The sequence below is a fragment of the Bacillus rossius genome, chromosome 15 (assembly GCF_032445375.1).
Source record: "Bacillus rossius redtenbacheri isolate Brsri chromosome 15, Brsri_v3, whole genome shotgun sequence".
NCBI lineage: Eukaryota > Metazoa > Arthropoda > Insecta > Phasmatodea > Bacillidae > Bacillus > Bacillus rossius.
In genome coordinates this window covers 7,843,639-7,866,439 of record NC_086342.1, presented here as the reverse complement: position 1 = coordinate 7,866,439, position 22,801 = coordinate 7,843,639, and the positions used below count along the sequence as shown (strand labels likewise).

At 36.0% G+C, this 22,801-nt stretch overlaps 1 protein-coding gene across 5 annotated transcripts in view; it reads right to left on the bottom strand.

Moving 5' to 3' along the window:
- Positions 1-19,180, bottom strand: part of LOC134539259 (adhesive plaque matrix protein-like) — a 38,401-nt gene extending 19,221 nt beyond the window's left edge. The window contains exons 1-9 of one of the 5 annotated variants that reach the window (XM_063381080.1): positions 19,065-19,180; positions 9,136-9,525; positions 7,002-7,091; positions 4,217-4,316; positions 2,897-2,979; positions 2,699-2,774; positions 2,289-2,374; positions 1,424-1,496; positions 246-331 (exon numbers count right to left, since the gene is read on the bottom strand). In XM_063381080.1, coding sequence (XP_063237150.1) covers positions 246-331; positions 1,424-1,496; positions 2,289-2,374; positions 2,699-2,774; positions 2,897-2,979; positions 4,217-4,316; positions 7,002-7,091; positions 9,136-9,465 — 924 coding nt within the window. In that variant the 5' untranslated portion in view covers positions 9,466-9,525; positions 19,065-19,180. Of the gene's footprint in view, positions 1-245; positions 332-1,423; positions 1,497-2,288; positions 2,375-2,698; positions 2,775-2,896; positions 2,980-4,216; positions 4,317-7,001; positions 7,092-9,135; positions 9,526-18,174; positions 18,283-19,064 lie in introns of those variants that run through there. The other 4 variants (XM_063381083.1, XM_063381082.1, XM_063381081.1 and 1 more) reach the window with 4 other exon arrangements.
- Between the last annotated feature and the right edge of the window lie 3,621 nt (positions 19,181-22,801).

Genomic DNA, 22,801 nt, shown 5'->3' with positions numbered 1-22,801 from the left:
TACCAATCGATTTGAGGCAATCACGGGTACCTACCTTCTCAATACGGAGGTGTGGCAAGGCACTGTAAAGTGGATGTAGGCTGTCCGCTAAAAAATAAATAGACTTAAATGTGTGAAACTGCATTGCAAAATCATATACTTTCACTGTGAAAAAAAAAAAAATTGCTTAAGTCGATCAAAACACAAACCGGATAATATGTGTTAATTTTCCTTTTAACATTCTGACTATTTAGTCAGTCTGTCACCTTAGCCGCTGCTTGCTCCGCTGTGGACGATGATCTCCTGCTCATTATTTCTTTGATCTTGCAGCGCAAGGGTCTAGCAGCCACGTCTGCAACACAAGCAGGCTTACAACAGCTTCACAGATAGAAACTGATTCATGGGGAGTGGCGGGATTATACCGATGTAATTTTTCATACGTACTAGAAGTATGGAATTTACACACACTAGGTTGCTGTTTTGCAAAATAATATGTTCATTATCGACTGTAGTCCTTAACAGGAGCTTTTCGACACTTAAATGATCCAATGAGATTGCTGTGATTGTAGTACTGAACGTTCAAGATCTGCCTGAAAGACATTCTAATAAATGTAAAGATAGCCAAGTTTTTACTTATGCGTTTTCCACTTGTGTTTACCCACAGAATCGCAGAAATATTTCTAAATCCAGGAATAAGTGGACATTCTATACGTTCAAAAACTCATTTAGCAAACATGCTTGGGTAAATTCAGGGAAACTTATTCTTTGTATCGAACTAAAAATGTAGCTGACAGTAAGGATTTCAGAGGCATAAACACGCACTTCGAGCCTTTTTGAGGAAAAAATATATAATTTTTATGATGATAGCTTTTTTTTTTTTTTTTTTTTAATGAATGTCTGTTTCCTGAAAAAGAGCATATGAAAGCTGTAAGGAGTATGTAAATAAAAAGGTCACTTTAAAAACCTACGTTACGTTCCTAGCATTAGGATAAAGACTCAAGCACGACACTGGACAAATATTGAGTGCTGCAGTCTTGAAACTGTTTTAGACCGGATTTATAACCTACGCATTAAAAGCAAGACTGCCAACAACAACAGTTTAAAATACCCGTTTTTAACATACGCAATACATAATAAACTTTTAAACTTCTTACGTTTTGCCTTGTTTTTCTGTGGTTCATATTTGAAAAGAAGTGTTCTGAAACCATTTCATATAGTTTACAATTATGTTTTTAATTATGATATTAAGATTTTCACATGTTTTGGTGAAACTTTAACTATGATAAAAGAATAAATTTTTTTTGAAGAGCTAAACAGTTTTAGTTCAATTGCGAGTTTCTTAAAGGACTGTAGTTTTCTTGCGGTTGCTGCATGCTGCTTCCTAGCACTCTGGTGTTTCTTGCTCAGTTTACAGACCAGCCTCGCAGCTGCAGTGTCACTGTACCTGGTGTAGCGAGGGCTGTGTCGGGCAGGCGAGGGACCTTGGACTCCACCCGGTACGGAGGAGGCTTGCCAACCTGTCAGCACACAACCACACCTGTGTACTTACTTCACCGTTACCAACCACATCTTACGGGAGCTCTTCAAAGTAGGTTCCACCCTGACCTCGCCAGGAATATATTATTCAAATAGGTAGTAGCAGTAAGGGATAAAAAGGCCTGGGGGTGGGTTTGAAGCTTAGAACGGCAGTTTTCCCCTTATAATTAAAATGATAAATTCAACCTGCCATTACCAGTATGCTAATGTACATGATGAACAAATTTCACAATTTGTTTTAGGACCTTTCAAGAGAATTTTGTTCCCATTTATTTTATAATTCCTAAGTTCACGAGTTATATGAACGAAATTAAACATATTACGAAATATACAATTTATTAACAGAAACAAGCCATATTTTTTTTAAACTCATAAAAAAACTTAAAATTATGAAAATAATCACCCTCTCCCCTTCTCACACAATTACGAAAATTTTGTATACGCCAATGGAACAATCCCGCACATGTTCCTGCTTTTGGATGAAGTAGTCATTAACTGTCTATCGATCAAACAGTGACAACTAACACAAAACGATTCGAGGCAATCACCGCTAACTAACTTCTCAATACGGAGGTGTGGCAGGGCACTGTGAAGTGGATGCAGGCTGCGAGCTCGAAAATAATTGGACTTTAACATATTTTACTGCGTGACCTAATCACATACTTTCACTGCGAAATTAAAAAAAAAAGGTTTTTACAATAATCAAAACACAAGCTGGTTAGAAAGTTTTGAATTTTCCTTTTAAAATTCTGACTATTTAGTCAGTCTGTCACCTTAGTCGCTGCTTGCTCTGCTGTGGAGGATGATCTCCTACTCATTATTTCTTTGATCTTGCAGCGCAAGGGTCTAGCAGCCACGTCTGCAACACAAGCAGGTTTACAACAGCTTCACAGGTAGAAACTGATTCATGGGGAGTGGCGGGAAGATACCGATAAAATTTTCATATGAACAAATCATCAAAGCAATGAAAAAGGTATACGTTCTTGCAGTCTACTTTTCTAACAAATTAATCTGCGAAATTTCCGAGTGTCTGCCCGTCACAACAAAGAATCAGCCCATCGTTTGCCTGGCGTGACACCCGGCGATTGTGGTGAACGCCAGTCTGGATGGCCGGACCAGATCACCACCCTGCTACCTAGCGCCGTCCGTGCGTGACGGTCTGAGCTTGCTGTGACCACCGTACCTGGCCGAGCGACTTCGGCGTCGGGCTGGCGGGGGGATCCGGGAACGCCCTTCCTGACCGCAGTTTTCTTCCCCACCTGCTGGCACGAGGAACAAACACTTGTGATCAGTTCACCGCGGCTGGCTGCAGGTTCAGTCTTACACTCGATCGATACTTGACAAAAGTGGTAGGAAAAAAACAAGTGAGTGAGTTCGTCACCTCGACCGCCACGTCTTCCACCGAGGGCGATGTTCTCATCATCGGTACTTTGATCCTGCAGAGCGGTGGCTTGGCGAGCTCATCTGGAACACAGGCTAGTTAGTTAGTTACTACTGGCTCGCTGTAGGAAAGGTTTTGATGGAGATTAAAAACTGACGAAAACTAGCTTCTACTGCGCAGCTTAGGTTCCCCCCTCCCTTCTTTGCGACAGAGAGGGGAGTGACGGAAATTCTCTGTCGCAAAGGAGGGGGGAACCTAAGCTGCTAGTTTTCGTCAGTTTTTAATCTCCATCAAAACCTTTCCTACAGCGAGCTAGTAGTAATTAGTTAGTGCGATACACATTAACACAGTGTGGCACTGGCCTGTGTTGCAAACTTTTAATTACACTTTTTTTTTAATGTTTTCTAATGAACTTTTGATACAAATTTTTGAATGTTAGGACAAAAAATAGAATAATCCACTATAAGTAAATTACATTAATTGTACTTTGTGAAAGATTTTGCATGATTATTAAAAAAACATATTTATATCTGACTTTGATTATTTAGAGAAAAAAAAAATGGTAATCAATGGTTACGCAAAGAGTAAAAAACAATCTTTTAAACAATATTTAGCAATGCCCCATTTTTTTTTATTTGCTGTTAGATATATAATTCCAACATGGAGATTGTTTTCTTGTATATAATATTAACAAACTTTTCAAGTGCTTCGAAAGTCAGTAAACTTTTAAATCTACCTAAAAACGCAGCGACGCCATCCAGAGCTGTGGAATTAAAAACTGGTATTGCACTGAAAAAATATTTCTGTATTTTTTATAAAAAATTAATTTCAAAACCAGTTACCAAGAAAAAATTTGTAATACTAAAAGAAAGGTAAAGTAACTTTGCACAACACATGGCTGTGGTTATTTACACATATATGAAATACATTTTCCGAGGTATTACTGAGTATTTGTTAAGTAAATTGATGCAAAATTTTTAAATTTATTCATGTTTCATTCAAGCATAATTTTTTTTTAAATCATGAGAAAGATAAATGAATATTCAATAATTTGACTTTATTTGTTTCATTATGCTCATTAATGTGCGCAGTTAGCTATTTAGGGAAAAGTTTACAAATAACTTTAACTATTGGAGGTACTGGGACAGCATCAAAGCATAAATTTCCCGACAAGAATCCGAACATTGTATTACTGCAAACACTATTTTGCAGTATGTAAATGTACAAAATTAAAAATATCTGTGAGTTTACATGAATATTTCTGTTCTGTGTACAGTGTATGTATACTGCGATGGTTCAGGCTCGCGGTGACCACTGTACCTGAAGAGGCGACTGGTGCTCCGGGCTGCTGGGGGAACTCGGGCAACGCTGCCCTCTTGTCTGGCACCATCGGCACAATCTTAGCGTCCGTTCGCCTCTCCTGTCGGCACATGGCGTGCAGCTGACCAGGGGGCTGTCACTATAGACCGTCCCACTCTCTAAGTAGGACTCACAATGATCCGTCACATTTGTCCATCCCCCGTCCGTCCGTCCGTCCGTCCATCAACAAGCCGAGTGATTCACAATTATCTGCCACGTCCGTCGAATACTTTTCCATTTTGGTGCTGCCAACAGACTAGAAATCTTAAATAATGGTGAAAATTTATCTTGTATGAAATTTCTTTGAGCATTTTATTCACAGTCATATTTTTTTCTTTACATATAACCCCAATAAAACATATTATGATATAGAACTGCTATTCACATCTCAAACTGTTTATATTTAATGTGCGACTATAAATTGAAATGAGGTGTAAAGTAACAGTTTTTTGGGGACTTTTTATTTTATTTTAATGACTAGTCTTTCAGCTTCTTGATTTTAATAACTTTCTGGCGTGAAAAAGTGTGCCGGTATGAAATGACCATGGTGTTGAAAACATATAAAAAATTTTTTTAAAAAAGGAATGAAAGTTGGAAAACAATTTAAAAACAACATTTATGACAAAAGTTCTTGACAGGTGATGATGTAAAGCAAGGCAGTAAAGTCCTATAGTACTCACAAATTCAGCCTCAAGTGGTTACTAAGGATAATAGGCATCATTAAAATTAAGGATTGCAAAAACATTATATTAAGGAAGTTAAAAAACCACTGATACAATGCAAATATAGATACTATTTTGTTGAATTGAGACCATCAATCTGTGAAAAATTTATGGGAATATATGGTATATATAATAGTTGTATAATATCAATCCTCAGTAAGAGAATATTGAATGAGTATGGGGATGTAACTCGGGGCGTACTTCTTAATATGAGTTCATGCAATGATTTTCCTCACTAAATTAATGTCAGATGTTGATAATAACTTATTTTTTTTTACTAACAGAACTTATTAAACTTACAAGAACGACCCTACATTTCAGCACCATTCCCTCTGACTTGCATCCTTTAGCATTTTATAGCAAGCGTAAATGCATAAAATATTATTAAAATTACAGTGTAGTTAGTTAATTATTTAAAATGGTGTTTTGATACATTCATACAATTTTTTTTTCTAATTTAGCTCCAGAAACTTAATCAGGCCAACCCACTATGCCAATTGGAATTTAAATGTACAGAGTTAATTCACAGGAGAATTTTGGGCCACATTGTATGTTGCACGAGAAGAATGAATATAAATAAACATGCACACTAATACATCCCGAGTGTAGACTGCTATTTTAAACCAGCGGCGGATACATATTGTGGGCACGGGGGAGCCCCCCCCCCCCCTTTTGATGCAGGCGGCCCCAGCACCAAGCGCAGTTCAAGGCAAAGGGAGGGCACGCCCCTGCCGCCTATGTCATACAATGCACATTCAAACATGTTCATACACTTACCCAGAACGACTTCATTATTGTAGATAAAAACTAAATAATTTGCTCAAAATTACTTGATTTATTATTACACCGCTAGCTCAAGATGTCTTTTAGCACGCTCCCATCCCCTTCCACCCTCAGTTTTTTTTCTACATCCGCCATTGTCAGCAACTTGGAATGACACTCAACAAACTCTCTGCCTCGTTTGTGGAGACTCGGAAAAAGTTCGCGAAACATTTTGTGATAGCCTAAAGTTCAAACAAGTGTACCTTTTGAACCGCTCCTGCAATTTGGCCCACATTTTACCTGGAGGACTGAGAGCCAACGAGAAACCCTCAACCCAGGGAGTGCTGAACCACTGGACAACCCACCAGTTAAAGACGTCTCTCAAATCAGCAGCCAATGAACATATGGCATTTACCCGGATATGCAGAGGACCGTGGAGTCTCTATCCTGGAGGTAAATGAAACAGCGAAATTTTCCAGTCCCTACACATCGGCCATCTTGGGTTATTTAGTTTCCACGTCATTATTTTCATCACAAGGCAATTTATATGGAAGTGTCGCCATACGAGCAATTCATATTATGTTTAGTTGCAAATGCATGATATCTGATAGTTGCGAGGAGTCAGACAAGAGTTTGTAGTCGTAAAAGTTTTTTTTGTGTGACCCACTGCAGAGAAGTCATTCACACAAGAAAGTAAAATTCTACATTCACACAGCTGCATGATCGATGAAAGTTATCTTCTGTAGTCAAATTTTCAAAAATAGTCTTCATTAACATTAGAATTACTGGCGATGACAAAAAAAAGGAAGGGGGGGGAGGGGGACAGGGAGACCACAAGAATATTTTTTTCTCGTCATTAGCACCAGTTCAGGAAGATTTCTGTAAATTTAACACTATACCTCTCTCACACTTGTTCTATCACAAATATTTTCAACGGATATTTACCAAGGGTTATATAATGGGATGTAAAAAGTCACAAAAAGTTATGATAATTACGGACAGTAGCGTGTCTTTCACACTCACGTTATTACCTACACTAAGGGCAGTATTCAAAGACAAAAATATAAGGGTATGGGTGTTGAATATGCTACACCTGTATGTTAACCACATTCCTAGTGCATGATAGGACACGGCCAGTTACTTGTTACCTGTTACCTCAACAAGGCAGTGCTTATTCACTGCCTTAACCAGACGTCTTAGCATACTTAGAGCAACGTAATGCCTAGGCCTACTATTACATCCTTTTAAGAGGGAGGACTAACCGGCTTGTTGCTGTCTGGCTGATGTCTTGGGACAGGTGTGATGTTCTTCACGTCCTCCAAGGGACTTCGGAACCAGACGCGCTTGGACTTCTGTTGGCAGAAACCACATAGAAAAAATTTTCCCGTGCTTTTACAAAAAGATTCCTTTGGAAACCAGTAGCCAAGAAATAGTTTGAAATACTACAATAAATATATTGTAACTTTGTACAAAACATGGCTATAGTTATTTTCGCATATATGAAACATGTTTTTGGTGACAATACTGAGCATTTCTTATGAAAATTGGCCCATTAACTTAAACTTTAATAGATGTTTTACACAAGCATATACATTTTTTGAACCCGGTAAAAGATACTCGAATATTCAACAATTGATCTTTATTTGGTTGTATAATGCTTATTAATTACAGTAACTTCATGGACTTTTTAATGAAGAAATCACTTCATATAACCAAGTTCTTCGTAATTTGAGATTACTTACTGAATTTTTGTTTTTCGGTATTAACAGGGAAAAAGCTCATGTGAAAGAAATAAGTGTGTTATTGCATGAGTCTTGACCAGTTTTTGAATGTTTTACTTATATACCAAGACTTTTTTTTTTTGCGGTTTCATGTTGAAAGTAAGTGAAATTTTTACCCGTAAATTTACGAAGATAACAATAAATTTTATGAAGATCGCCAAATAATTTGTAACCAACGTTCTTCGTAAATTTTTAGGTGAAAATTTTTAACAGTGTAATGTTGTCGCCTGGGCCCCGTGCCGGCGCTTTTTATTTTTATTTTCCTATTTCAGACCAGTTTTCCGTTAAAATATGGACATTAAAAGGAAAAGGAAGAACTAAATTGTTGTTGGAATGTAATTGCAAGTGCTGGTCAAAACCCTAACAATTTCAATTGAGTTATCATAATTTCATTCCAGAAAAACTTTAAAATTTTGTACTGGTACATAATGGCACAATTTCACCGAAATTTGATTTTTGATATTTGCAAAATCAACCAGAGTAATAAGTTCTCAGGAAAATAATATCAAAATTTCTTAAGATACTGTTAGTCTCGCATGGTAGAGTACAGAGACTGATCTCATGGAACAGAGTTTCTACAATAGCACGCAGATGGAGACGGGCAAGTATGGATTAGCTCAGCAAAGCTCAGCTCTTCCATTTAGGTTGCTCCGTACGTTTTTTTTTCTGTTCTAAGTACGTTAAAAATTGTTTTAAGTACAAAATATGTATAGTGTTTTATTATGACTTCGTGGCTTTTATTTTTTTACTAGATATGATCTCGAAGCATAATATATTTTGTAACTTTGAAATGCAATCCTATTGGTTGCCACTTTTTTACATTTCTGTGCATTGTGGAAGCAGCAGGCGTGATATTGAGATATTCCGCGAGATCCGTCTCCGCGCCAAATTGTGATAAACGTCTCTTCTTTACATTATATCTGCTAATTTCATTTCTTTAGTATGTTAGTATAGAAGCGATCAGGTGGTACCACATTCCCGTGAAAAAAAAAAAACACTCTTTTAACAAAGACTAATATTAAATAATATTTTATGTGTTTGAGTACTATTTATTATTTGATTCATACATTTTTATTCCGCTACAAACATTTAAATTAACATTTAATTATAAGTATTGGCGCTCTCTATGAATTTACTAAAGCACTGGCTATAGTAGCGCCTTTGAATATATATACTGTATAGAAGTCGCGAGTGGATAGGATTTACTCTACCTTTTTCAGAAGCGTATGATGAGCAGCTTGGGAACTTCACCGCTGCAGTGCGCTGCCGTAACGCCCTGTATCGTCTTGGTTGTTATTTAGATGTTAGAGCGCAGCACTGTCGCCCGCTGTCATTCCCCGCACCCCCAATCCATCATTCACTGCAGCTCAAGGTCGTTCAACTGGAGGGGAAGGGGTGTTTGAATGGTTCGACACTTGTCCGCTAGGGACCACCACAAGTCGATGCCCTAGAGATGGTGGCGATTGCGGCGGTGAATTAACCAACTACCTCTAAACCGTATTAGAAATTTTAACCTGGGCTGGCGACTTCTATACAGTATATATATTCAAAGGTAGCGCTGTGTGTTGTGTCGAGTCGAAGCACTACCTGGGCACATAGCGGGCTGTTTGATCACCTTGGAAGAAAGGGAAGCGGGGACCGCCGCCGCCCGCTTTGCAGCCGCTACCTCGCGCGTCTCCATCACGTGACTTCCTCCTGGGCTCCCCTGCTCACCGCCCCGCCTCGACGGTCCTCCTGCGCCGACTCCCGCTCGGCCCTGGAACGAGCGTGCCCGAGCTCCCCGCGTGGCAGCCGCTACCTCGCGCGACTCCATCACGTGACTTCCTCCTGGCCTCCCCTGCTCGCCGCCCCGCCTCGACGGTCCTCCTGCGCCGACTCCCGCTCGGCCCTGGAACGAGCGTGCCCGAGCTCCCCGCGTGGCAGCCGCTACCTCGCGCGACTCCATCACGTGACTTCCCTGCTCACCGCCCCGCCTCGGCAGTCCTGCGCCGACTCTCCCCCGGCCCTGGAACGAGCGTGACCGAGGTCGCACGAACACTAGCGTCTGGCCCCGGGAGGCGCAACTGAACAGGCCGAATAGGGGCACTAAAAAAATATGTGCGGCTGTGAAATGCCAACATCAAAAATTTTGTTTATATATATAAAGAAAATATAGAAATTTAGTAAACATATCTTAAATAAAAAAAGTCATTTTACGAACATTCTTAGTTCAGAAATTTTTAAAATGTTTATTAACAGAGTAGCAAAATATAATTTGGAATAATTTTAGATAATGTTGAATTATCTTGGCGGTAATGAAATAAGCATGGTTGCCATGTGCACATTTGCAGGCGTGTGCGCGTGTGTATTTTTTTTTTTTTTTTTGCAATTGAAACTGATGTTATGGTTTTCAGCACTCAAAATTTGCAGCTATGCATTTTTTAATTTTTCAAACAAGGATAAGGCATTTTAATGTATATGCTTTGGTTGTTCCGTAATGCAAAATACGTTAATCTTGAAACATTTATGAAGAATATTCGTAGAAAAAAAAATACCTACCACAAAAAATCAAGGTTGCCAACATTTACTTTCGAAACGTTAACGACATTTATGTTGTTAGGTAAAAGTACTTAAAAATCAATTCTGTGAGTTGTCCAAAGTATTTTTCGTTTTTATTTACTGTTCTTGTTGCTATGTCTCGTCGTTGGTAGCGCACTGTGTCCGCCTGTGCTGAAATAATTTTTTTACCTATTCTTTCTACGTAATTTTCTGTCTATGTTTTAAATGTTCCCTGAGTTACGCTTTTTTCTGTATGTTTACACATTTATCTTTCTTGTCTGTTATTGAGGTTTCTTATGACCACGGTCTAAGAAGGGGAGGTCTGGACACTCGCCAGATAAAAGTGACCACTTACTGTCTCCATAGTTCGTTCGACGTCCGCTATTCAACTCTAGCGCTAGGTGTCTTGCGGTGGAAATATATCACTAGGTGTTATGATGAATTTGTCAATTCTCGTGAAAAACAAACAAGAGGTAAATAATATACGATACAACGATAGTTTAAAATCATCGCCGGAGGACGCACAGTAACGTGATAATCGGGCATAGGGCCACGTTTCCGCAAACTATGTTAATATCTATAAAACTTAAAAAAAATACACTCGTTTAAAACGGTAATTTTATGCAAATTACTGAAAATATCGCAATGCCGTTTTGCAGAATAATCAGGAATCATATAAGGAAGTAAAAATAAGTTTTTTTTTACTTTTTTTATTTCCATGGTGGCCCTCTACTCCATAATTACAAACGTAGAGAGTTACGACAGTATTTGATGCACTGCAATGAATTTTAATATAATTACACTATATTTTAACATTTAAAATTAAAGGCTGAATCAAATTACATAATTTGGCTGATTTACGTATTTCAATAACAATACCAAACCTGCATTTACAATACATTATTTGCTACACAAATAAGTGCCATCGTCAATGTTTTGTGTCTCATGTCAAGGGTTGACGCTTCAGCTTGGGTGCATAGTAGAGACGTATTTTTATTTTTAATTTACATTGCATTACAATATCCAAATAAAAAATATATCCTTTTTTATAAGTTGTCGAAAACAAACAAGACGCACATACACAGCAAGCAAAAATAATGTCTTCGACCACATGAATGCACAGGTATTGTAATGTAAATTACAAACGGCGATTACTCCTAAACGAGTTGGAATTCCGTATCTGCGCCTTTTGAAATAACAAAGGAAAGTTTAGAGCACTGAATAAAATTTTTTTGGGATTTTTATTATTTTTTTTAAGGAAGAGACCGCACTCGTTTTGCAAATTTTATATTTTAATAAAAAATGGTGTATTGTCAAACTACTTACAAACAGGTATTATCAGGGTTGTGCTGGTCATTAATAAAATTCGACATCATACATTCCATTTTTAAAAAAGTCGGGCCTATACAAAAATAAGTAATCTTTAGACTACATTCATACAAATAATAAAATTTAACTTACTATTCCAATGACGTTTCCGAACTGATCTTTGTGTTCCTTTTTTTGTGAGAATGTCGTCTTCCACAAAATGTTTTTCGCATACATAATGGGATCTTTTAATTACAAACTTGTCTCATTGAATTGCTTTCTGCCACAATTGCCTAACATTGTCATCATTGGGAACTCGGAATATTGCAACTTTCTCGTCCGACTTTGCCTGATAATTTGTTTTGCACCCAGGTGCAACACAATGGTTAGGCATTTTCACAATTAAAATAATATACGCTTATTCTCTTTACTAACAATCAATGCTCCTTGCTCACAATGAAGTTCCCGGCTTCCCGCAAATGCCAATGTGGAAACTGTACTTCGTAACCTAATTTATCTAATTTATGAAATAATTCCCAAACTTATAAAAAAATAAACACATCCAATTTAATACTGTATCGATATATGGAGATGAATGCATTTTTAACATTTAAATGAACATTTAAATGATTATTATGTTGAGTTGTTCATAACAACAAAGCTTAAAATACCACCGCAGAACAACCAGCGCTACAGGTCAGATGGTGGAGCGGAGCGGAACTACGGAGACATTAGGTGTGCCACTTTTGCATGCTGACCTGGTTGGGGAGTGTCCAGACCTCCCCTTCTTAGACCGTGCTTATGACTTACATTATAATCAGCAATGGTGTATGTCCTAAATTATAGAAATTATATAAACATTAAAAAAAAAGAAAAATTAAAGTATTTATTTGTTATTTGAAACCCGTGCGTTTGCAAAAAAAATGTATTTAAAGTAAAATTATATATTATTTCGTAATAATCTCAAAATATTATGTGTAGTATGTATTGAGAATTAAATTTCATAACGAAATTATATCTACTTAAGTTGCTGAACTGAAGGAAAGGTTCGAACATAATATTTTAAAACAACAAAATTATAAGAAAAGTGAAATCTTTGATTGTAGGATATTGTTTTTGCACAAAACATTATGTTGGACGAAACTAAACATACACAACCATTAAATGAATTTTTTGATACTGTAACAGTTAAAACATAATACATGTTATATACTATTACACGTAGAAATATTACACATCCAAAATATAAAAAAAAACCTAATTCCAATTTTTGTTAAAATTAAAATTACAAATAATTAAATAGCAATGTCACTGCAATGTGCACAAATATTAAATAAAAACTTTCTGTAGTTGTGTACTCAGTCTCAGAAACTGATCGATTTAAGGTCAGTACTATCATTACCTAAAATTCCGGCGATGTCGGTATGAAATGTATCTTATAATTTAACATCTCCAACATTATCATTGATTTAGTACTTAATTTAATATTGTGAATATTATTATTTGTAAAAATTTGTTTGAATAGCTTTCTCGCTTTAGCTGCGCATATTAAGCACGGTTAAACAAACAAAAAAAGTGATATAACAATCTTTTCTGTGGCGTTAAAACCAAACAAATAAAATGTTATACAATAATTCATGCTTGTAAGTACACACATTTTTTAACGAGACACACTCTTTTAATATCTAACATTTATTTCAAAATAACTTTACCATCGACAATGCAAGCTCGTTACATATTTTTTCACTAGTCTATGGGTAGTTCTATATAATTATTGTACTGCGGGACTGTAAGTTTGTTTGCAGAAAATCGTCTAAAAAATTGCCAGACTAGTTATACAAATTATATTTCACTGTTATGAAATTACATAATTCATGCTGAACGAAGAACATAAGAATTACAATTTGTTCGTTACCGAGGTTAGATGATACTGCACGTACTGCACGTGTTAATGACACACGAAACTACAGTAAACTCGTGGTCTGGTTCTGGGGAAGAGCGCCTGCCTTGTGACTTGTAGGACCCGGGTTCGCGCCCCGGCTCCTCCAAGGCGGATTGCCCAGACAAAATGGTGGCATTTTCTCTGGTAGGAATACAATCCCTTGTAACAAGTCAGGCTACCAAAGAAACGGTGGGTGGAACAGAAAAAAATAACCTACCAGGTGGCTTCCAAATGGGGAGCCCGTTTCTTTTCTTGGGCTCCCCATGCGGTGGCCATTCCGGGGGTTTCTCCGGGGGAACGGAGTTTTGCAAATATATATATATTAAGTTTTGTAGCATTTGAGTTTTTAGTAACTGTAGCATTATCATTCCAACATGTTATAAATAAAGCTCAAACAAACATTTAATCATTTTAAATTTTTTTGCTTTTGAACAAAAAATATTTTAATTAAGTGTGTATCAGTCAGTAAGTGGTTCAACCATTTATCGGTATATATTTTCTTGAATTATTATTGACATTTAAATTTGTTATATAGTATTTTAGACGTTTTTTGACGAAAAATAGTATTTCTGAAAACCCACGTAGTTTTCAATCAGGAAGATTGTCTTTAACCAGGGGCGTAGCCAGGGGGGGTTTTAGGGGTTAACCCCCCCACCCCCCAGCACCAAATCTTTAATTAAATTTCTTATTCATTACTCAAACAAAATTCATATAAAATTTTTACCATTACAATATTTAAATTGAAGTACCGAAAACTGCTAAAATAGCACTATTTTACACCTTAAAATCCAAATTTTCCCGGGGGAGGACTCCCGGACCCCCCCGCTTTAATACGGGGGGGGGGGGGACATGCTTCTTAACACCCCCCATACACAAATCCTGGCTACGCCACTGTCTTTAACACATACAGTATTGTGTGTGTGTGTGTGCGCGCGTGCGCGCCAGTATAACATCCAGATATAAATTAAATAATCTATTTATTTCAACATAAGCAAAGCCGTTGATACTTTCCAACCCAATCTCATGATAAAATAATTATATATTTTAGGCATCGTCAAGCAATGCGTGGTATATATTTCTTTTAATTATCTTACAAATAGACGATTTGCAGTGAAGTTTGCAAATGCAATTTCATGGTATTAGGTGTTCCGCAAGGTAGTAGTTTATCTCAACTACTCTTTAATATTTAATAAATTTTATGCCAACAGTAATCAATATTAATCAATAAAAGATTCTGATTAAAAAATTTAGCTGTCTGTAAAGTCGGTTTACGGACGATAGTTTAACGTGACGTTATAACAAAACATTGATGAAATGATTGCATACTTTTATGAATAAAATTGAATCATTTTTATTTTAATAGTAAAAGAATAAATACTTGAAATTATACTAGTAATCAGATTTTTAAAATGCAAGAATAATTAACCTTTGTTGCCGAAATTGTTGTTGTAATAAGCAATGAAAACCACAGTCGACGAAACAGTTCACGTGTAGATGTAAGTTGTGTGCTGCCGCTGTCTTTCTTCTCCTCGGACGCATAGGCCAATCGAGTATAAGAGAGATAGATGCGGCGCAAGCGTACAATGAGCGTAACGGGACACAGCGTAACGGAACAATGTGCGTAACGGGACAGTCTACAATTACTTCAATTATTCCAGTGTGCAAAAATGTAAATTCTATGAAGCTAGGTACATTACGATTTTATGAGCAAGGCCGTGTTCCTCATTCCGTGGAATGTATATATAAGAAATGTTGGCAGAATTCCCCTTCGTCCATTGTTGTACTTTTCCTTCGCCTTCGTCAAAACAGGAGGAAAAGTACCATATGTTTTTTTTTTTTTTTTAATCGTCGTAATAAGAATACAGTGCTGCTCCCTATAATACATTTTTGGAAAAAAATTCTTTCTTCTAGTCCGCGATCTGGAAGTGATTTGTTATTGCAACTATCACCGTCAGAAGCGCTATCTGTAAGCTTTGAAGTTAACCTGAGAAACAGCTAGAGGGTTGACTACGGTATCTATCGAGTATTCTAAACACTACTTCAAGAGCAATGCCGCTGTACTCTTTCCATGGAGTGTATAAGAAAGTATGGCAGAATTCTGTCTCGTCCTTTTTAATTATGGCAGTTTTCCGTTATAGTACTTTTCCGCCTTTTTCGAAGAGGCCAGGCGGAATTCTGTCATTATGGTAGTCTTCCAGTAGGGTAGTCTTCCGCGCCCCCGATATTTCTGTGGAAGAAACTATCACACGTAGAAATGTGGCTGGCATAAGCCTAGCTTGTGCAAATGGTTTTATTATGATAGTTACCTAATACTTTTTTTATATTGCAGGTTTTTTTTTACAATTGTCGCTCAATGCTGCTTCAACAGACCACATGTTCACCGAGTTCCAAATCAATAATAAAGAAAATAAATTAACATTTTTAAACACTAGGGCCACACTACCACTTTATTCTGATTGGATAACTTTTCCATCTTCTACGAAACCTTCCGCAGAAATTCGAATTTAAAAAAAAAAAAAACTTGCAAAAAAAACGGCTAGCGCTTTGCTAATTCTGCCACAGAACCATCCATACTTGCTGCCATGGAAGACCTGATAGGAGCTTTAGTTTGCAGTGTGCATTTTAATGGGCATATACTCTCTCTTTCCATTGCACGATAGCTGATATCGCGCTGTCCTTGTTTTGGTGTGCTCTGTTGCTAGAGCACAAAAGTTTTAGACACAAATTGATAATGTAATAAAATGTTTTTTTTTAATTGACTTTGCACTCTAATAAATAATATGTACATATTTTTTTTGTTAGGCTAAAAATACATATATTTTAAACACAAACAACGTACGAACATAGAATGCCGTCAACATTATATTAGATTTTAAATATACTTAAAAAATTATTTTTCGCAAAATTAAATAAGTTAATAATTAAATCAATAAAAAAGCTTTTCAGTTTATAAACATTTAATTACCTTTTATTGACTATTTTAAGTGGCGAATATAAGGCATGCCACATTGTCTTTCACTTAATAACAGATTAAAATAAATATATTACTTTTGCAAATAAAAATATAAATAAACAACTAGAAAAACCAAAAAAAAGTGATCGCATCTAAAAATAATACATAAATTTAAATAAAATTCCAGCGAGTCTTTCAGTACACGGAAACGAGCAAACTCATGGTTTTTCATGTTTCGAATACACTTATAATATGAAATTTAACACGAAATTTAATGGAGAATATAAAATAATGCCAAGCGTGACAAATATACGCAAATTGTGTATTCAACTACATTTCTTGACGCGAATCACACGTAGTTTCCGCATCCGCCGCTAGAATTCGCTGCCGGAGCAGCTACGTCGACTATAGAATAAAAGTTTAAACTAAATAATGAAACGGCTCCGATAAATGCGAAAAAGACTTAAAAAATTACTAAACCCCGGCTTTGACCTGATTTTCAAGGAATTTTATTGAAGTACTGCCCATCTGGTTAAAATTCACTAAACAGTTAATACCATAAAGTTTCCATTTGTATTTTTTGTTAATGATTCACAGATGGCAGCACCATGGTTACGCATTTCCTTTCCAATCAACTTCCGTTCCATTAACGAAATTACTCCTACCAAATGTTATCTATCGAGAGCTAAAATGTTTGCACATAATAAAATAAAATGCCATGTTCTCAGCTTGAATATCACAGCTGCTTATCAATGTAGTTGTTTTATCGCTCTTGCAGACGCACGACGTCACAGCAGCCCGAATTAAATGACGTGTGAGGGTAAGAGGGGGGGGGGGGTTATACTCCCTTAATTCTAAGAGGGGGGGGGGGTTATACTCCCTTAATTCCCCCCTTAACCAGGGTGCCCATGGGCGTTAGGTACTGTCTCGACACAATTTGCAAACAGGACAACGCAGGCAGAATGAGTACAGTTTTACTGCCTGTCATGGAGATAACATCTTGTCTTTACATCACTGTTTTACGTTAAAAGTTTTCGTTATTAGGTACCCATTTCGATAATGGTTGCCTTTAGAGGCTCCAGCATTGAAAAATTTCCAAAAATAAATACATTTGAGCTAGTGTTCTTTAATTGTTCTACAAAATAACGTGTAGCTAACCTAACATAGGTACCCATGTTCACATTATTTTAAAAGTAGCTGTTAGAACCTAAGTAACAATTCACCTGATTTTACAGTATTTTTAATGTATCTAACCTGTCCTAACCATTCTTTCAAACAGTTATTACCACTTACAGATTTTTTTTTTCCTCTACGAATCAGCCGAAATGGTATCAAATTACCCCATTTAAGCAGTTTATTTTCCTTGAAAACGCCTACGTTATGTAACACCAATGAGATTACCGTTACAGCACTAAAGTTTCACATACTTGTGTTGAATCCACAATCTCGTGAAATGGTGGGGGGGTTTGTGAGGTCACACGATCCCCTCAAATCTACCCCCTCCCTTCCTATTTAGGATCGGCTACTGTTACAAATATTTCTGTAATGTTGCAAAAATGTTGCTACGTTTCAGCGAATTAATGTTACAATTCTGGAATGTAAGAAATATTGTAAGCTGTATGAAGAGATTATATACAAGGTTCATATGTAGTTGTTTCTTTGTGATCTGACAAGCCAACTTTTAATGAAAATTTCATCTCGAATCGGAATCCGACACTGTTACACTGTTACAATTATGACATTTACTCCATAAAAAACTTTCGGCTACGTCATTATATATAGGGTGTATATATATATATATATATATATATATATATATATATATATATATATGCGCTAATTTTTGATAGTGTTACAAGTAGATACACTACTGGCTACTCAGTTAAAACGGTTATTATTTAAATGTAACTCACCAAACAACCTTTGCTAATTTTTCTGCTGCGAATTTTGATAAATTTTGATATCTAATCGAAGCATAGATTAATATATACATATTTAAGGATGGTTTTAAATGTATTTTTTTCAATAAAAATACTCTGATATAAAAAAAAAAAGCATTGATAAGCTATAAATTTCTCTATGGAGAGTCAGTAAACATTTATTTTTCGTTAATCATTAAAAGAGAACAAGATATGTTTATAAAAAAGGGTCAGCGACAATGGGAGCTACAAGAGTACAAGCTACCTTACTTTGTTATACACGCGGGAACATAACCTCACTTTTATAAATACACTTGAAAAAGTTTGTAAACATAATTTCTATCATTAATATTTACAGTAAATAAATGTTTTTAAATTATATAGACCCGAGTTAAATATAAATCACTAAAGTATAATATTTAAAAACACATATAAAATTTGTAATATTTGTATTTAGTTATTTTTTTCATCTTGTGAAAATTTTGTTGCATAATGCGCGTACATTGTAAAAATTCACTCAAATTTTGTTTCATAACGCGTCTAAAGAAATACAACTTCAAAAAATTTTATCAAATAATAATTTATAATTTTTTAAATATATTTAACAAGTTAAACTGGCAGTATGTTCGTATTCATGTACGTAACACAAGTGAGATGTTGAAAGAGGCAAAACGGAAGAAAATATTTTACAAAGTAGGTATTTAAAATTATGTTTAAATATTCGTTTCAAAACGCCGCTACAAATTAAAAAAATATATATATGTAAGGACAAATGACTAAATTAACCGAAGGATTAAAGTAAATATACATAGTTTTTTTTTAAGTATTCACTTCTAAAACAATATCCACATAAAATTAATGGTTTTATATAAATTTATATTTACCTTTAACAAAAGCTGTATAAGTAGGAGCAGGCATTTTTCACGAAAAAACCTAAACGACTATTAGACTGCAACAATAATGTATGTATACCCACGCCAGCGGTTTCTTCCTTGTGATTGGCGTCCGTCTGCGAGAGCCACTCAGAACGCTTTTACTACCGCACTGAATTACTGTGATTTGTGAAAGGAAAACCCAATCATGAAACACAGGCGATGCTACAGTGTTTTGACTTTCAGCTCGTCTCGGAATCTTGTTATAGGCCTAAGCTTATGTAAATTAATGTCATTTCGATACAATAGACATAAAAAAACATTTACAAATATATAAAGTTAATTTTAATAAACGCCAATAAAACGTTTTATCCTGTTATTATAAAACTCAACAGTATTTATTTCAACACTTTTTGAAAATAACAAAGCTGTTTAATTTCATCACTGGGTTCATCTAAGCGTCGCTGAATTGCCCTTGTATTGTCAAAAGTTATGTTTTGTCTGTACTTACTGTTTTTGTTGCAACTGTCTTCGTCGTTGTCAGCCCACTGGAACTTATCCTTCCACGGAATTTACGTTTGATATTCGACATCAGTTGATTTTGTCTTGTTTTCTATGTGAGAACCCAGTATTGCTGTGATTACTATTTTGTAGATACAGTCGTTTTCATGCAAATTTACAAATTTACAAATATCTGTAATTTTACATGGTTATTTCTGTTCCATTTTCAAAAAAAGGAAGTTAAGTGGCGGTTGGATGCACTTTGAACGGATCAGTGTTGCCAACTTGCGGGTAATTCCCCAAATTTCGGGTATTTTAAACCACTGCGGAGTATTGCTCGTTTCGGTTAAAATGAGGGTATTTCTGTGCCGTAAGAAATAACACTTTTGAAACTAGAAATACAGAAAAACGTTTTTGACATAACCATTTGAAGTATGTGTTCGAGATCTAACTTTGTTCAATACCCAAGCTTGACAATGTATCTGTGCATTCCAGCACAGGTGGTAATCATTTATATAAATATATTTAATGATTGAACTACTTAACCTCAAGCTATAGGTACCAATATTTTGACGTTGACAGCTTTAAATTCTTTTAACTAAAAAAAAAAAATAATAAAAAAACTAAAAAAAACACATGGTTGGCTAGACTAATGCTACACATAAAATTGTTTATTTAGTATATTTGATACCGTAAGTACATTCAGCTGTCAAAAAAGTACCACTTTCCCTTAATAGACTATAGTTAATTTTCTACCCTTTTATTTACATAAGTGAAAATAAAAAACTTCTGAACAATTTATTTTCACTGTTTCTTTGTTCCATTCTGCCTAGCGAAAAAACTAACTACTACTTTCTAGAGAGCATGTAAAAGCGGGTATTTTGGCTTCACACAAGGGTAAAAATGTACTGCATTGGCAACACTGCTGAGGAATCCCAGAGATGTGGTGCTCTCAGGATAGGGTTCTCCCCTCGATTCCACCACTGGGTAAGGGGGGAGTGGTGGTGGTGATGCTGGGATGGGTGGCCTCAGCCCCTCGTCTGTGGCTCTTCCTCAAACACCTCCGAGTCGCGGTGTAAAGCCGCATCAGTTCCTCTGTGGCTCCAGGGAGCTCGGGTGCGCGGTGTTGGCTTTTCCCCAACGGCAGTCGCACAGCAGCAAACACCAACCTAGAACGTCTCGCGGACACGTGGCACGCTGCACTCGCGCTTGTTTATTGCGACACCTCCCACAGGTCGCTAGCACTGTGACCGCTGAACTGGAGCCGGTGCCCCTCGTGAAGCCATGGCTCAGGGAGTGCCGGCTGTCGGCGAACGTTCACTTAAAATGACAGATATTTGTAAATTTGTACATTACCATGAAAACAACTGTATGGGTACAAAATAGTGTTCGTAGTAATGCTGGGTTCAGTTTCCCGACCCAGATTTACCTGTGTGCCGTCCAGTTTCCTCCAATAGTTAGAAGTTATTTGTTGACCGTTCCCTGAATAGCTTTTCCAGTATTGACTGCGCGTATTAAAAAGCATAATAAAACTAAATAAATTCCAAATAGTGAATATTGAATCATCTTTTCCACGGTTTAAAAAATGATGCCTGAATGAAACATCAATTAAAGTATATAACTGAACCCAGGTTGACTCTGCGGGAGGCAAATGAATTGGCCACTTGACTTGAATCCCTCTCATGCAGCAGCGTGGTGTGTTCGATCGGTCCATTCCTGCAGAGTCGAATCTCATACACTGTTTTAAGAAGGAAAATATTAATATATTTTTTAATACATACAACTAACTCCCACATAAAAAATAGTAAATCTATAAAAAGATCAAAACTAGTTTTGTCACAATAATTTAGCTGTAAAAGCTTTTTATGATTTTTCTTTTTAATGCACCGGCAACAAAGCTTATTAAAATAAAATTTAAAAAAAAACTAATGTTTTATATTCTCAGGAATTTTTTACAGATACCAAATGGCAACAAAATTAAATTAAAGCAATTATACAAAAATATATAATTTTTTTTAGATACTTTCAAAGCTGAAGTTTCTTGGTTCATGGTACTTAGCTGCGCCGAGGGGCTGAAGTTTCACCTACTTTTCGGCTGACATTGCAGTGGCCATCATCAGGATTATACCCTGATGATGGCAACTGCATTGTCAGCCAAAACATCAGTAAAACCTTGTGGTTCTGTGCGACACACACGATACATCTGTACTGCTCACGCTGGCAAGGTGGCAGACTGGAAGTGTCTCGACTCATCGGAAGCTAACTTACTGCTCCGAAACCCACTCGAACAGATATATTACAAGGGCAGCGTGGTCAGAGCAACAAGACATTGCACTTGTCAAATGCCAAGTGCTCTTCAATTAGTCGAGATGTTTAAAGTCCCAATGAAGAATAGATACACTGTTTAGAAATGTTGGCAATTGAATTTTTAATACTCTATGATAAATCAAGCTTTTAATTTCTTTATGAACATTTTTGGACAGTTACTATAAGGAAGAAAATGATTGAACAAAAAAAAAATGAAAAGAAAAAAATAATTAATTTAAACTTTATTATGTGGACACAAAAAATTTTTTAAATTAATATCAGCAAATGATGAGAGTACCCATCTGGGAACAAATTTTCCGGTGGCATTAAAAATCAATTTATTTTTATTATATGTTGCTTCCAGAAATTTTGGAAGACTAAGCTCTGGAAATACAAAACTTTAATGTTGTGTAATAATTTTTTTTTACAGATAATACATAAAGAATTTATTTACTACCATTCAGAGGCAAAACGACATGCAAACTCCATTTGTTAATTTTGTTTCCGGAAGGGCAACTGCATTAAACTATGCTCAGAGTAATAGCTCTTACCAGGCCAAATTTTATAAGAAAAAAAATCTTTAAAAAATCATTTATTACTAACAATATTTTTTTTTTCCTCAATACAAACCCATAAATAATGAAGTAATTTTAAATTATGCATACCATCAGATTTGCTTTTGTTGCTTGAACAAAGCACACAAATTTAAACTTGACCTCTTCATTATAATGAAGTAAATTAACTCAAAATCACCTAAGCATACTAAATTGTGTATGCAAGATGTACAAATCGGAAGAACAGTTACAAAATTGTTCCCCACCATCCCTTTTTAAAAAAACGTTGTCACAATCATCACCGTTGCTATGTCACTTGATATCTGGAATGACTTAATTTTAAACAAAGGACAAGCTTCATCCTCAAAGACATTTTAATTTCTATCA